Consider the following 17603-nt stretch of genomic DNA (forward strand, 5'->3'; position numbering starts at 1 on the left):
TTTGGCACCTTATTATTTACCCATCTTATTCTACTTACCATTTAATTTAACCAATGCAACTTGATTTAACCAGTACACCTGCAGTAATTCCTATTTCATTTTGTTTTCTACTACACAATATTCTCTAAAGAAAAATATAGAATTGGTTACTATAAACCTGTTATTTATGATAGAAAGCAGTTCTGATTTAATAAAGATGGTTAACACTAAAAAAATATAACTGCATAAGGAGTACACATACTTTCGGGCAGCACTGTATCTGTGGAATACAGTCTCAGTGTTGTTCTCAACTGAATGATGAGAATAGTTACCCTATCACATCAAATTAGTCATTAACTGTTTATCAAGTATCACTGTAAATGGTTATCATTTGAGATCCATTTCAAATTCTGCTGCATGGTTTATAGAAAATTATTCAGGATATTATGGGAATTAATGGTTGCAATGTCATGTTGTTTTCAGTCTGTTGGTGAAAAGGGTCTCCAATGTGGTTGGAAGCCTTCCAGACTGTAAGTGCTTTTATTTAATGTCATATATGATGTCTTCCAGTCAGATAAGCTGTTACCGTTGTTTCTTGTGCATAAATAAATGTGTAACTAGTTTTCTAAGTGAGGTAGCTACAGTAACAGTAGCTAGCTAGTCTATGCCTGCCACTTTGTAGAGTGCTATAAATCTGTCAGATAATGTCACATTAGCTAACTAGCAATGTAGCTAACCAGTCTTACCAGCAGTTCATCAGGACACCATCGCATCGATAGATTTTCATCACATAAAATTGTGCCTAGCTGTAACCAGTTACCATTGTTTCTTATGCATGAATTAAAAATATATATATAATTCTACCAAATTCCTGCTAGTTGACACTTATGTATGTTATTTCCATACTTGCCATATCTATAATGTTCAATACTACTATCCAGATTGGTGCTAGTTTATAGTACTCTTTCTAAACTGCTGCTAGTGTACAGTGTTATGTATATTATTGCTCTATTTTCTGGCTATAATTTTGCTTATATATTTTTTCTCACTATGTAGTTGTCGGGTGCCATGTCACATGAATTTCATTTTGCAGGAAAACGCTGTGTTGTTCGTGCATTTGACTAATAAACTTTGAAACTTGAATTTTATGCTGCTAACGTAAGCTTAGCTAGATATCAATTTACAAAACAGATTACAGTTAGCATTCATGTAAAAACACAAGACACTACAGCTGTTAAAATGTGAGTTTTGTTTTGGACATAAGCATACCTGTCTAGTAATAAAAGGGCTTAATCCTTTCTGCCTTGCCCAATCTGTATGGAATTAGATATCTGCCAAAAGGTTAGGCTTACAAATTTTTACGGTCTTAAGAAGATCATACATAAATTGATATGATCGTAAAAAAGTGAAACGTAAGCATGAAATTAGGTCAGTGAACGTACAAACATGGTTTTACAATGATGGATTAATTTGTTGCTTGTACCAATCTAGTTTTACAAAAATATGGGTAATCCTTCAAATTACAGCCCGTTACTAACCCTTTAAAGGGTAGTTCCCACGTAACTACGTAGTAACAAGAATGTAAGTACATGGTAAGAATGGGTAGTTATGTAGGAACAATGTAGGTGTTATGCGTACTTATATGAAGGAAGAACGATACTACTCCAAAACTACGTACTAAACAGACAGGCGATAAAAAAGAAATGTTGAAAGTGTATAATTGTCATTCTTATTCATGCTAATACATTTACCATTTAAATGTGACTTTACTAATTATTTTATTGCAAGTTAGATTGCAGAATTAAGGATTTAAGAGAAAAGAAAGATGATGCGCATTGCTCTGCTTTGCGCAGCTTTTCACCGCCAACACACGTTCTTGCCAAACTAAAAGCCATGTTGACATCTATCTGTTGGGTGTCCTAATGCCCCCAATGCTTCTCCTCATAACAGGCGCCCACAGTAACGTTTTTTTCTCCAATATGCCAGATCGAAAGCACTCCAAAGTAGACTATTATTTTGTCATGCTGAAAGCAAGAAGCTGACGAATGAAATGGATATGCTTAACAAATAAAAGTTGTCGGATTTGACTGTTGTTGAGAACAATAGTCCTTACTGTGTACTTTACCCTTACTTACCATGTAACTTCCTAGTAAGTCAATCATATTTAACTAGTTCTTATACGATACCAACAACACTTGTAAGTACTAGGAAAGAGGGCTGTAATTTGAAACAATGTCCGTTCCCACGTAGTTACAAGGAAAGATGGCTGTACTTTGAAGCAGCATATTCCCATGTAGTTACAGTGTAAGTACTAAAAAAGAGGGCTGTAATTTGAAGTGGTATTGAATGCATCTTGAATACATCTTGTTGAATGCATAACAGAAAGACTGGATTCAAACTCACGTCTGAAAAAACAACAACATTTGAAATCACAGTCTGTTCCAATTTGTGTGAATTTTAACACAGCAACTCATTATGTGACTCGAGTGTGTATGGCCCCCTGGTGCTTGTGTGCACTCCTGACAACGTCTGTGCATGCTCCTGATGAGACAGCAGAAGGTGTCCTGGGGGATCTCCTCCCAGACCTGAATCAGGGCATCAGTGAGATTCTGGAAAGTAGGTGTAACTACAGTGTATTTATGTGGGATCAGACACCGCTTCAAATTACAGCCCTCTTTCCTTGTAACTACACTGTAACTATGTGGGAACAGTCAACGTTTCAAATTACAGCCCTCTTTCCTTGTAACTACACTGTAACTATGTGGGAACAGACACTCCTTCAAATTACAGCCCTCTTTCCATGTAACTACACTGTAACTATGTGGGAACAGACACTGCTTCAAATTACAGCCCTCTTTCAATGTAACTACACTGTAACTATATGGGAACAGACACTCCTTCAAATTACAGCCCTCTTTCCATGTAACTACACTGTAACTATGTGGGAACAGACACTCCTTCAAATTACAGCCCTCTTTCCATGTAACTACACTGTAACTATGTGGGAACAGACACTGCTTCAAATTACAGCCCTCTTTCCATGTAACTACACTGTAACTATGTGGGAACAGACACTCCTTCAAATTACAGCCCTCTTTCCTTGTAACTACACTAAGTGTTGTTGGTACTGTATATGAACTAGTCAAAGATGATGGACTTACTAAGAACTTACATGGTGAGTAAGGGTGAGTAAGTACACAAGGTATAGGAAAAAATAAGCTACAACAGGATGATGACGTGAAGGTATGTTAGGGAGTATTAACTGAAAACAAATGATAATTTACCACATTTATTTTCTTTTTATCAGGTGTTATTACAAAATACACTAGTTTTAATGTGTATTTCCACCACAAGCTAATGGATCTTATCTGTATCTACATTTGGAAACAACACAACATTTAAGAGATTTGCATAGTGAACCATACATGTTTACATAGAAAAACGATTTGTAAACAAATAAATGGAGACAGAAAGTAAGAATTCAACATCCAAAAGGTCCTAATGGGTGTTTGTACATTCACATATCTAATTTCATGCTTATGTTTCATGTTTTATATTAGAATTTATTCAACTTTATTGTCATTGAACAGTACAAGCACAGTACAACAAAATGCAGTTAGCATCTAACCAGAAGTGCAAATAGAAGAGGGCAGAAAATTTACTAGTATTAAAAATAATGTATATTAGTGGGATGTATAGATTTGAAGGCAAATGCAAGTACAAATGACAATTCTAAATGTGCAATGAAGGCAAATTGAAGTTGCGTGTGCAACTGAAATGCAGGTATAGCAGCAATGAGGTTCTCGAGGTAGATGTGTACAACTGAAAACTTATCAGACTTAGCAAAGCAGTGTCAGAGTCAGAGAAGATGAACATATACATTTTTCATTAGGGTTGCCTGATATTGGAAATAACTGACATTGCGATATTTAGTTTTTCTGCGATGTATATTGCGATATGAAAAAACAGAGGATGTCTTCAGAAAGAGCTTTGGCTATCAAACTGACTGTCTGTATCCTTCATTCTTCTCCAGCCCAATCCTCTGCAATAAAAAATTATGAAACAGATAATGTTTTTATTTCAGAACAGGTTGCTAGGTAATAATTTGTCACAGTAATAGCAACAGTAGTAAAATAGAATGTGCAATTGTTCCTAACTTACCAACTGCAAGATGCAGTCTGTGGCCAAAGCACTGCAATTTGGTCCACTTGTTCATGGGCAGCCTTCAGCATGTTCGCAGCATTTTCTGTTGTTATACAGACTATACGACTCTCATCTAGGCCCCAATCAGCTAAAGCTTCTCTCATCCCTGTTGCGATGTTCTCACTTGTATGATCCTCTGGGAAAAATGCAGTTTGCAAACAGCGACTTTTCAGGTGGAAGTCCTCATTAATAAGGTGTAAGGTCAGACTTATGTGGGGATTCTTGTCTGGCTGGAACACAAGTCCATTGTTGCTGTATAATATTCCAATCGTGACAGCTATGTTTCAACTTGTGTCTTGCATTTCTTGTACAGCTCTGGGATGGCAACTTAGAGAATAGTAGAAGAATAGTTGTGTGATGGCATTACATACCGCTTGTCAAGCTAACGGATCATGTTTCATCTTTGGTAACCATGTTAATTGGTACCATGTATTTGGCGACGTTTTGGCAACAATTGCAAGGCACTCTCGACAAAGTACCTGTTTTTGGTCAACATCATCTTGTCTGTAGCCGAAATATATCCAAATAATTGACGATGCATTTCTTTTTGCAACCAAATTCTACATTTCCGCCTTTGCCTGTTCCTCGCTCATCATTTCGTCACGTGCAAGCACAGCCTGCATGTCAACCACGTGCAGCAACGAACTCCACGTTTAACATAATAATAATAATTATTATAATTAATTGTGTAACCAATAACCCATAAATCAGAGTAAATTACATGATATCAGACAGATATAATGCTAGTTTTCCATTTGAAAAAACTAAATATTGTAGACTGATATATGTTTACCTTACTAAATCGCACGTTCTGCAATGTGACTATTGTGGATGCATACATCGCAATGTTGATACTGAAATGATATATTGTGCAGCTCTAACTTACATATGGATTTTCTTATGGTGGGTATCCACTAGGCAATGTGGCTAGCCAAAATGTTCAGTTGAGTCACGTGACCATGTGTGCAGGGCAGTGTGGGATACTGCAAATGTGAGACAAATTTTGCTGGCCGGCGGTGGGCAACAGCCAATCAGAAAAGTTGTGTCTTCTGCTGGATCCCTTTACAGTACCATACAATCTTTCCTATAACCATTTGTATCATTGGTAGGGGAATACTACGCAATAAGTGTGAAGACATTTCATTTGGTATTATAAAGCTACGTTGTCATAAAATACACAAACATTAGCTATACATAGCTAGCTCCTATTACTAGTAGTAGCTACGGCAGTTGCTTTATCTCCTATAGAGCAATTTAGATTTTCATTAACCGAATTATCGAGTGTCCTACTTGTGAATTAACATCATACTACTACTACTACTACTGTCATGTAACTGTACTAGCTAATTAGCTACAGGAGCTAGTAAACGTGAACTTCCGGCATTGATAAACACTACAAAGTGTACAATGCCCAGAGGGGATAGCAATGCGTGAATCAAGCAAAAAGCTAAAAAGTGGTTAGCTATTCAACATTTATTGTATGGACCATCATCTACATAAAGTGGTTCCTAACCTGTTTTCTTTGGAGCCCTCTACATAATTAACTGTAGGCCTTTACACACACAACACCTGTATAGCTCTTTCCTAGATCTCCCCCAGACCTATTAACTGAAACGGGGCAGTTTGCACATCGTGTGAACACTGATTTTGACACAGCTATAATGTGTGTGCTATAAAAATAACAATAACAAACACTAACTTACAATCAATAACATTTTCCTTCCTTAAAACACTAATGGCCACCTTTTTATTGTTACAAGTGCACTGAAGACCGGAACGTAGTGCTGAATGGTAGAATAGTTTCAAGTAGGAATGCAATAGTCGATACCAATACCAGCAAAATTCTACGATTCTCGATGCCACGGTAAAAAACTAAAAACATTAAATCCCATGTACTTAAGAAAACAACAGAGGCTACACACACACATCTACTACTGACATGGTGAAAGACCATTAGTCCGGAAATATTTGTTTAAAATGCTAACGTTTTATTTTGATGACAGATGACACACTGAACGGTAAGGACGGCAGCCTACTACTACGAGCTATGGTTACATTCCAGTAGCCTTTAGCCATTGCTAGTCTCGCGAGGCCACACTTCCAATCATGTCTGGCCTGCTTGGCCTCCTAGCGACATTAATTAAGCAATTGCAAACAACGTATTGAACATAGTTGGCTAGGCTACAGAGCAATGCCAGCTGTCTCTAACAAAAATAATGGTACCGTGGATTTCACGATTAGGATATAACAAGGATCATACTTTGGATACGTTGTTAATGTAACGTGAATTGAAACGCACTCATCTTGAATTCTTTAAATAAATCTGCATGTCTGTCTTTGAGGTGGTTCGCTAAGTTGGAAGTGTTTCCTCCTTTAGTCTCTAAAGTTTGAAGGCACCGTTTGCATAGTGGTTATTGCAAATGTATTAGTCCCTGATCACCTGCCACAAACGCAAAGTTCACGACTCTTACAGTTTCTCTTTTTGACGAGTCGAGGCAGAGCTGCAGCTGCACTTGGTCCCATTTTTCACGTTTGGATCCCCGATACTGTACAAAAATGAGTACCCTCATGTTTTCAGAATTTTGATTTGGTACCTAAGTATCGGTACTCGTGACATCCCTAGTTTCAAGGTTTATTCATCAAATGCACAGAACAACACAGTGACATCCCGTACAATGAAATTCGTATGACATGGCACCCGACAAACTACGTAGTTAGAATTAAGAAGAAGAGTATATAAGCAAAAATATATCTAGACAGAATATAATAAAATAAAGCAACAATATACATAACACTATACATTAGCAGCAATGTGGTCACTGACGTGCACAGATTTATTTCCAGGGAAATACAGCTTTTATGTTGCTTCTTATTTAGATTGGTCTTTGCATTGTAAGCATATGATTTTTCCTAACATTTGAAAATGTATTAATTTTAAAATGTAATTACAGTTTTGGTCATAAGCTTGCATACCCTGGCAGACATTTTTTGCACTGATTTGGAAAATGACTAATCATGCAAAAAAATAAATGTGTATTTAAGGATAGTGATCATATGAAGCCATTTATTATCACATAGTTATTTGGCTCCTTTTTAAATCATAATGATAACAGAAATCACTCAAATGTCCCTGAGCAAATGTTTACATACCCTTAAATGTTTGGCCTTGTAACAGACACACAAAGTGAAAATGGCAATTAAAGGTGAATTTCCCACACCTGTGGTTTTATCAATTGCAATTAGTGTCTGTCTATGAATAGTCAATGAGTTTGTTAGCTCTCATGTGGATGCACTGAGCAGGCTAGATACTGAGCCATGGGGAGAAGAATAATCAAAAGACATGTGCAACAAGGTAATGGAACTTTATAAAGATGAAAAAGGATATAAAAATATATCCAAAGCTTTGCAAATGCCAGTTAGTACTGTTCAATCACTTATTAAGAAGTGGAAAATTCAAGGATCTCTTGATATCAAGCCAAGGTCAGGTAGACCAAAAACGATTTCAGCCAAAACTGACGGAAGAATTGTTTGGGATAAAAAGGAAAAACCCACAGGAAACCTCAGGAGAAATACAGGCTACTCTGGAAGAAGGTTGTGTCAAGGAGCAAAATATGATGATACTTGAACAAAAATGAGCTGCATGGTTGAATTGCCAGAAAGAAACCTTTACTGCACCAATGCCACATAAAAGCCTGGTTGCAATATGCCGACAACACCTTGACACGCCTAACAGCCTCTGGCACACTGTAATTTGGAGTGACGAGACCAAAATAGAGCTTTATGGTCACAACCATAAGCGCTATGTTTGGAGAGGGATCAACAAGGCCAATAGTGAAGAGAATACCATCCCCACTGTGAAGCATGGTGTGAGCTGTAAAGGCACGGGTAATCTTGTGAAAATTGGGGACAATACACAGTATTAAGAACTAAGGGTATGCAGACCTTTGAACAGGGGTCTGTGAATTTTTTTCTTTGTTGCGATGTTTTGTTTTATGATTGAGCCATGCTGTTATGACCTACAGTTGAATGTGAATCCCATAACGTCGCTGTCGGGTGGAAAATCTGTTTTTCTGTTGTTGAATACATTTGGGTAAAATCTCTTGTTATAAAATATTAAGTGCTATGAACATGCTATTGAAGACAGTATTGTCTATGACAAGATGGCAAATGCTAGACTAAACTGTACTCCAAACTGGGTCTGGGTATCGCACTGATTTCCGATTCAATTCCGATTCACAAGGTCCCAATTTGATTATATAGCTGATTAGATTATATTTCAGATCCGATTCACTATCCATTAGGTTAGGGATATTTCAGTTGCAATACCAATTTTATTTGGATATAAAAGAGATTCTCAGAGAACTTATGTTGTAAATTGTACAAGCAAGAAGCAACACTTACATATTATTTTAATTGTTCATTGTTCACATTAAGAATTGACCAACACAAAGTTACATTAGAGTACTTTTTACTTAACGAGAATAACATGACAGTCATTGACAAATTACAGCAGTCGTCAACACAATATAGTGCAACTGTAGACTACAGCCAGTGAGTAGAGTTACCATGTTGAAGAACATTCTTGTAAAACAAATATAGTCTTGGTAAACAATGAAAAAAGCCCTCTCTGACAAAATAACAGTAATTCTGGTGATCAAGGCGTATATGCATGGGGACCTCAAAAATGCTTAACTGATAAATATGCCTCTTCAAGAAGTGTGAACTCATTTTGTTTTGTGAACAAACCAGAGGATCAATACTAATTTAGAGGCCTATGATTTGGGCCCTGGTTATTTTTCTCACCATGCATCACCTCTTATAAAGGCTGATTATTTGGCTAGATAGAAACCTGAGTAACTGTAGTTATGTTCATAGCAAAACAAAAATGAATAAGTCATACAACAGTAGTTTTTATGCACTATAACACCAGCCATGGATGGTTATGTTAGGCCTACTGGTGACCATTGTTCTCAACCAGCTCAATCACACCCCCTGCCTGCAGTTCCTCATCATACCAACACACAACCTACCTCCCTTGAACGGAACTCACATCTCAGGATCACAGTCACCCGAGTACTGAGACATGTTCCCCATTAACACTCTACCCAGCTTCCCTAGTTCTTTGTGAGGTATTACTTTTGTGTAGCGGATGCATACTGATCCTTGTTCTCTTGTTTTTGGATACAGTGGATTTATTACCTTGACCGTGTTTCGACCAACCCTCTTTGCCTAATCCTTGTCTGTGCTTTTGCCTTTAACAGCCCTTTTGACCTACTAGACCCGTTTTTGGCCCTGGACTATCTCTCCTTCGTCTGTCGTTCTGTCCTTCTGCCCTGCCGTCCAACCTTTTCGTGTACTGACCTGTGCCTGCCTCTGTGTTTTTTGCCTGTTGCCTGCTCCCTGTGTTATTCCATTAAAGTGCGCGTACCGCGTTTGTTCCATCTACTCCTGCCTCCCTGGTGTATTCGTTACAGATTACAGGATACTGTAGCATGCAGGATAAGAGGACCAAATAAGACAAACTACCATATATTAATATATCAAAGTAAACCAACAATCAAATTTAAATAGGCTCGGAAATGCCTTTGAAAATAGAGCAATAAATATTTTGAAAATAGCAATGCAGACTGTTTTGAGTACAAGCTAGGACCCAGTATCTCTATTCCTGTGCAGAAATAGTAGGAATCGAGGGCATGCAACTTATAAAGTAAACTTGTCTAATCTGTTAACTGTAATACATCAACCTACTAGTCCAGGAACCCCTATTACATCTATTAAGCTGGCTTTTCTTAATATCAGATCTCTCGCCAACAAATCATTCTTGGTAAGTGACATTATAATATCTGTCACGTCCTGGCTATGCCCCTAGCCATCTCTGCATTGATTTGGTCTCCCCAATTGGAGGCAGGTGTAGATCGTTGCCTCCAATTGGGGACCCTATTTATGTTCTTTGTGTGGCCACACCCGGTGTGGTTCATTTTGGTTTTGTTTGGATGCCCTATGTCACTGGTTACTGCTTTGGTTTTGTTTCTGTGTCTGTAAATGGTTAAAAACTACATTTTGGGGGTACCCTTCAATGTAAAACAGAGATATTGAAAATAAATAAAATTACCTAGTGTATATTTTTTGCACTGGAACGTATCTTTGAATCTTACACTTTTGATCTTACTCAATATGTGAAAGAGCATACACATACTCAAGGCCACATTTTAGAGTATGTGTCTCGATATTTCCTCTGTCATGGTTAAATACTTGGACCTGTCTGATCATTTGTGTGTCTTTTTTGATTCACTTATCACCCCAAATGTTCCAGTAAACTCTGTTTCTGTTAAGAAAAGGTACATTAATGAGAGTACCAATGCGCAGTTTATGGAAGCCATACCTATCTCTCCAACAATAAGTGCTGAGTCATTTGATGTACTCCTGGGTCATTTTAATGCCTAAATATTGAATTTCATGGATCGGTAAAGGTAAAGAAAACTATGAACAAACAGAAAACACCATGGAGAACCACCATGATGGTAAGCACCCTGAAAAGAGAATGTAGGAAAGCGAAACGTAAGTGGAGGAAAACTAAACTTCAAATTCACTATGAAATCTATAAACAAAGCCTTGGTAGCTTCAATTACGAGTTACGCAGGGCCAGACAGAGACATTTATTGGGAATGTTCAACAAGAATATCAACAGTACACACACTCTATATCATGGTCGACAACCTTACAAACCCAATAAAGCAGATAGTATCAGAACTCACGTCCACAGTGAAATGTAATGAATTTGCGTGTTTCTATAGTGAAAAAATAAGTAGTATTAGTATTAGACGAACCATCAGAACTACACAGTCTAACACGACCACCAAGACATAACTTGATCAATTTAATACAATTGATCAAAAATCCCTAGAAGAAACAGTTCAACATCTTATAGCTTCCACATGTTGTCTCGACACACTGCCATCAGACTTTAAAAAATATATATACAGTATGTCTGAAAACAATTGTATATCCATCTATGCAATACCTTTTTAATAGCTCATTTTCCATATGAGATGATCTACAAACAAGTGTGGTGTGTTCCTGTACCTATCCTCTCAAAGGTACACCTATTTTTCCAGGTCAATTCTCTATATTTTATATGAAAAATATATGTATCAATAGAACTCTTACCAAACATAGATTTACGTTTTTTAATAACTTCCTATCAAGAAGACATGTACCTCTGAAACCACATTTATTCTGGTCACTGACGTACCTTCTCCAGAGTACAGACCGTGGATTTACCATTTTCAGTTTAGGAAATTTTAGCAGCCTTTGTCCTTCTCTACCGCTAAATTTTAATAGCTCACTATCCATGTCAGCTACAAATCTACTAACACATTTGGTGTGTCCCTTTACCTTTACTCTAAAAGGTACACCTCATACTTTGTCCAAAACAATTATCTGTATATAATTTAGAAAGGCCAAAAGAAACTAATTTACCTAATTCATATTAACTTTTTTAACCATTTGACACGTACGATCACACCAGTGTGATCAGGCTAGAGTTGTCCCTGAAGCGTACGATCACATCGGTGTGATTAGAACGTCTTGTTTAGAACGCACAATTAGCATGCCTAGCTACAAGTAACGTAACAATGGCTGGTCAGACCGCGCTATTATTTACTTACATTTAGCTCAAGCAGTGTTTATAACTTTATTTCCTGATTGTAATTGTTTCAAGACCACACTATGATATTAACCAGGTAGAAAGCATTCATATCGGGACAAGAAGTGTTACTTACGTACCAACAGATTGCCAACACTAATACACAAAAACTAATTATATTGGCGACTACTATATAGCAACTTAACATTTCCTGGAAGAGCTGACAACCGATCAAAACCATTGTAAAAACCTTCTAGAAATTACGTTACCCGTTGTATGCTTTTTATATAGTTTATTCATTTTCACTGCACTGAATTACTGGTCACGCTTTGTTAGCTAGCGGTTAGCTGACGTTTGCTAGCGGTTAGCTGATGTTTTCTAGCTAGCTACAGTTATTTATCAACCAACTTTTCCAGCTCTTAGAATTCGAGTCAACGAGAGAAGCTTGCAATGCAATGTATGTCGTGTTCCTTACCTGGCAAGGTGACTATTCAAATGCTGGAGTGAGTTCAAATGCTGTAGTGAGTACTGAAGTCACGCGCAAAAAAACTCATGCTGGGGGTCGGTAAGGAATATTTGAAACTCATGCATGAAAAGGTTAATAGCTTTCTATCTAGATGACATGCACCTCTAAAACGACTTGCATTTTGTTCACTGACCTTCTTTGTTATGATTATGACTCTTAGATTTTCCATTTACAAGAATGTATCCTTCCATAAAACTATTTTTAATAGCTCACTATCCATATGTGCTAGAGGTCTACAAACAAGTGTGACGTTTTCCTTTACCTTTTTTATGAAAGGTACACCTCTTATTTTTTCCAAATCCATAATCTTGATCTGATGTTTTTTTTAAGTATTATTTCAACTATTACCTAATTCACATGAACTTTTTTAATAGATTCCAATCCAGATGACATGTACCTCTAAAACCAGTTGCATATTCTTTACTGACCTTCTTCGTCTTGAGTATAATCCTTACATTTTCCATTTTCAATTTCAGTGAATTTATAGGAATTTCTCTTTCTGAACAACATTTTTTTAATAGCTCACTATCTATATGAGATTTAAAAAAAAATGAAGTGCATCTTGGTCAAAAGTCCTCCTTCCTGTACTAATATTGTCATTGGCATTGGATATACCCTCAAGATGCGGCATCTACCGATCACTGTCAGCAACACCCTCCCATTCAAACCCGCATAGGTCTAAATTACCCCTGACAGCGCTGATAGTAGGTGTGAATGGCTCTGCAATTCTATTGTTAAAGATTCAGTCTACCCCATAGATAGCTAGGGACAACAACATTCATCCCTTTTAACAAGAAGCAGAACTAGGCTTCTCTGGTCCCTTATGGTTATTTTCTGCATTCAACATACTAATCTTTCTCTTTTATTTTGGTGCAATAGCAGATTTTGTGTTTCTTCATGGGTCTGTTCGCTTGCTTGCAGTCAAATCAGCAATTGCATTTCATTAGCTCTGTCCAAGAAGCTAAGTGCTCTCTATTTGAACAAGATTTGAAAACGCCTCTATGGTCAGTTACAGCACTAGACCAACCAAGCAGCAAGTTGTTATTCTTTTCTCTCTTTGTTACGGTGTCCTCCCTGACACTGAACTTTTAAAGACGTTTAGGAGACCCAAACTGCGGTCTACAAGAACTTGGGTTTGATCCTGTAGCTGTTTATTCATTGATCCCTATGTATTGATTATATCTAAATATTTAAATACTGTGACGGCTCCTCCGCGTGGTGCTGCATGCTCTCTCCCTCTCCGGCGCTCCACCTCACCGGTGTACTAACCGCCGGCTAGAGCAGATGGCAGCTGCGCACCCTTCACACACACCTGTTTGGAGTTGTTATCATGATGTCTATTTTAGTTCCTGGTTTTCACCCACACCTCACAAGTTATTGTGTCTATGTTTGTTGACATTTTGTGGTGCTGTGATTCTCCTATAGAGACAAGAAACGTGATTCTTCGTGTCAGTGTTGTTTTGTTACTTTCATTTTTGCCTCCCCATTACGCACTCGCTACCCTGGAACCTCACAAATACATGCTCAAAATCCTGCATATTGTACTTTAAATGTTGCATCAATTACAAAGTGCTCTTTTTGAGGTTGGTATTTGATCCGGAGATATTTCAATAGGATTTGCAGTTTTCTTTCTTCTCCAATGCTGGCATTGACTTAGATTTGAATTAATGGTTTATTCAGTTCAGGTCTACATATTTAGTATTTAGCATATCTAATTATATGTGTCTTTGTTTGTCTCAACAGATGTGGGGTTTGAAATTCCAAACCGTTTTGTGGTGGGTTATGCCTTGGACTACAATGAGTATTTCCGTGATCTGAACGTAAGGCTCGAACACATTTTTACCTCTGAACTACGCATTACCTTACATTTTAAGAGCTCTTTGAAATGATGAAAGTCAGGAGCTAGTAGTAGTCAATCAGAGACCCTTTTTGCTGAAACCAAAACTCATCCAGCAGGTATTCTCCAAAAGGGTTTTGCATCTAAGCAAAAATACAGAGTGGAGGCATGCAGATCAATTCCGGATTTTAAGTGTGTTGTGGTAGTGCAATACTAGTGAGAACCGGAATTCCTCAAAAGTCCCGACAAATATAGTTAACCAAGAAAAATACTCAAATCATCACTTTAGATTAGATTACAATAAACTATATTTCATTGCACAAGCACAAGTACAGAACAACAAAATGCAGTTAGCATCGTACCAGAAGTGCAAATAGAAGAAGGCAGAAAAAGTATTAAGTACAATGTATGTTACAAGTGGGATGTATAGTTGTGCAACGAATGCAAATGGAAGTACAAATGGCAATTCTAAATGTGCAATGAAAGCAAATTGAAGGTGCTAGGTAACATGTGCAACTGAAATGCAGGGCTAGTAGCAATGACGTTCTCGAGGTAGACATGTGCATGAACAACTGAAAACCTTCTTATCAGAGTTTGTAAAGCAGTGTCAAAGTCCAGTAGTACAGAAAGAGTAGAGCAACATAGTCCCTGAGAGACAGTACTAAGCTGTAGTCGGGTGGGTATGGTTAGTGATGGGTCACAGAGTTCAGCAGGGTTACATTAGCTGGAAAGAAACTGTCCCTGAGCCTGCTGCTGCAAGAATGGAGAGACCTGTACCGCCTGCCTGATGGTCGGAGGGCAAACAGTTTGTGGCATGGATGTGACGGGTCCCTGGTGATGCTGTGCACCCTATGCAGACACCGCTTGCACTGGAGGTCTACCATGGCTGGGAGCTGGGTACCAGTGATGTTCTGGGCGGTTTTCACCACCTGTTGCAGTAACCTAATCTGATTACTTACTTTAGATTACTTTAATATTAAGAGGCATTCGAAGACAAATAGGAATAGTCTATAACTAATTTAACACCTTTTACAGGATGAATCAATGTTACAGTTTTACATAGCTGGCCAAAAACGGAATTTGCAATTTACCTTAGCAGTTATGTACAGTGCCTTTGGAAAGGGTTTCTAAACCATTGCTTTATACTTCAATATGATTGGGCTACATCTCTACATTACACACTACAGGTCTGTTAGATATTCAATCATTCCAATTAATCCAATAACCCTTGATCTTCCAGAATCTGACATTCTATCTTAACATTTTATTCACGTTTTTTATTGCCTCAAAACATCCTTGAAAAATGGCAATTACCCGAAAAGGGTATTGAAATTATTATATATAAAAAAAACTGGATATCCGTAGCTTTTCATGCATACACTAAATCTACAGTAGTCTGATGTTTTCTTCCACAACCACCAATATTGTCAAAACCTTGCAAAAACCCCAGGCACGTGAATGCACTTTCGCTTTTGTTTTTTGGGAGGGGGTTCCGGTTATTCCCTAACTCTGCTAGGGAGTCCGTGGAAAATCCCCCTCATCAGGTGCACTTTTTTTTTTTAAATAACCATTTGGCATAACATACAAAAAATATGTTCTGCATTCAGTAAAGTCTCTGGAACAAGTAGGTTGTTTTGGTTTAGGACACCCCAGGCTGATCCACAATGGTAAGGGGAAACACTGTATGCTTTGGGAAACTGGACAAGGATGGTAAAAAAAAAAAATCCCCAAACAATTAAATAAAATATGAATGAATACTTTTTCCCATCTTTTGGATTGAAAATGCAAATCAGTAAATATTTAAACAAAACCTTTTTCCCACATTTTATGAAAAACTTTAAAAAGCTTTAATGCATAATACCACTAAGGCACTTTCATTGTCATATGAAATAATTTTCCATTATTTGGAAAAAGCTACATACTGTAGGTCCTCCAACTCCATGTCAAAGTACAAAATGTGTTAACTTTGCACTCATGGAATTTAGTGCCTTGGACCTGTAAGTATTCATGCGCAACCACAGTGTGTATGTGTTAATTGATATTCACAAAGGTTTTTGGCAGATCCTGACTAGGGAAAATGGGATTTCCAGTGTAGGGAAAAGCTTACAATTGGGCATAGTGTTAGAATTGAGGTTACTTTTTAGGTTAGGCATAAAGTTAGGTTATGGCTATTAGCCACGTTATTAGCGCTAGGGAATAGGGTTTCCTGGGTTGTGGTTAGATCTCTGGTCCCAACAAGGATAGATAAATAAACATATGTATGTTTTGTGTGTGTTAGTGTGGTATTCATTACAGAAACTGTAAGGAAATTTAACTTAGAAATGTATAGTATTATTGTCTGCTCATATGGCTGGGTTTCCCTTTCCATCTTGGACAACTATTAATATTACCAGTTAAGACATGCACAGTAAACCGATATCACTGGGTTAGAAAGTGTTAATTTATTACTTTGGATTGTCCTCTGATGCTGTTTGAACTTTGAACCTTCTGAAAATAGCCTGTAAAAAGCACAGTGTTGTTAATTCAACTGACAGAAAAAAAACTCTCTCTCTCCCTCCAGCATATCTGTGTCATAAGTGAGATTGGAAAGGTGAAGTACAAGATTTGAAGAGAAGTAAACAGACGTGGTTTGTTCAGACTTCCAGAGTTGTGGTCAACTGGTTAATAAGACCTTTCCTTATCATATTAATCATCACAAATTCTTAAGGGTTGTTCTTATTGCATTTATGCAATAAGAGAGGGTGTGATTTATGGCCATTGCAAAATAAGCAGAAATAAGTTTATGCATACATTCAAACTATATCTCTTAACTTCATGTTTTTTAATCAACCTATGTTTGTGTACACAATAATTGAATGCTTTGATGTCATATGCAGTTCAAAATTTTTATGTCAAAGTCTAATGTTGGCATTTTTATTTGCTTAAACCAATGACCTAATATGTGCCAAGTTTTACAAATAAAAATAATATTTTTTAATGATTAATTATTTGTGTCTGTAATTGCATGCTAAAAGGGAATAGGTCTAGGTTATCAGTTGTTGAGTGTTGCTGATTGAAAGAGAGACTGAATGACCATGTCCAGTTAGCGAATGTCTCTTAATGAGTGACTGACTGTGTACCCCTTGTTAAATAGCGTAGTGATTAGGGACGTGGGCTCTGAAGCAACAGGTCCTGTGTTCGCCTCCCCGTAACAGTCAAATGCATTATGCTTGAGGTTAAGGACAGACAAAAACTTCACTGGCTATGTAGCTGCGTAATAGGAGGCCTAAAATTAAAAAGTTCTGGTGGATATTAGGATTTATTCAGGATAGACAAACACTTCACTAGCTACACCAGGGGTGTCCAAACACTGGACCAAGTGTCTGCAGGTTTTTGGTTTTTCCTATGTTTGGACATCCCTGGGCTACATGATT

The 17603-nt window shown here is 37.5% G+C and overlaps 1 protein-coding gene across 2 annotated transcripts in view; it reads left to right on the top strand.

Annotated features, from left to right (window-relative positions):
• The window catches only part of prtfdc1a (phosphoribosyl transferase domain containing 1a), a 36613-nt gene extending 19484 nt beyond the window's left edge, over window positions 1-17129 (top strand). For both annotated transcript variants that reach the window (XM_010900726.3, XM_020045285.2), the window contains exons 7-9: window positions 463-509; window positions 14097-14173; window positions 16751-17129. In XM_010900726.3, the coding sequence (XP_010899028.2) occupies window positions 463-509; window positions 14097-14173; window positions 16751-16798 (172 nt within the window). In that variant the 3' untranslated portion in view covers window positions 16799-17129. The remainder of the gene's footprint in view (window positions 1-462; window positions 510-14096; window positions 14174-16750) is intronic.
• The last annotated feature ends 474 nt before the right edge of the window (window positions 17130-17603 follow it).

This window comes from Esox lucius, chromosome 21 (assembly GCF_011004845.1).
Source record: "Esox lucius isolate fEsoLuc1 chromosome 21, fEsoLuc1.pri, whole genome shotgun sequence".
NCBI classification, from domain to species: Eukaryota; Metazoa; Chordata; class Actinopteri; order Esociformes; family Esocidae; genus Esox; species Esox lucius.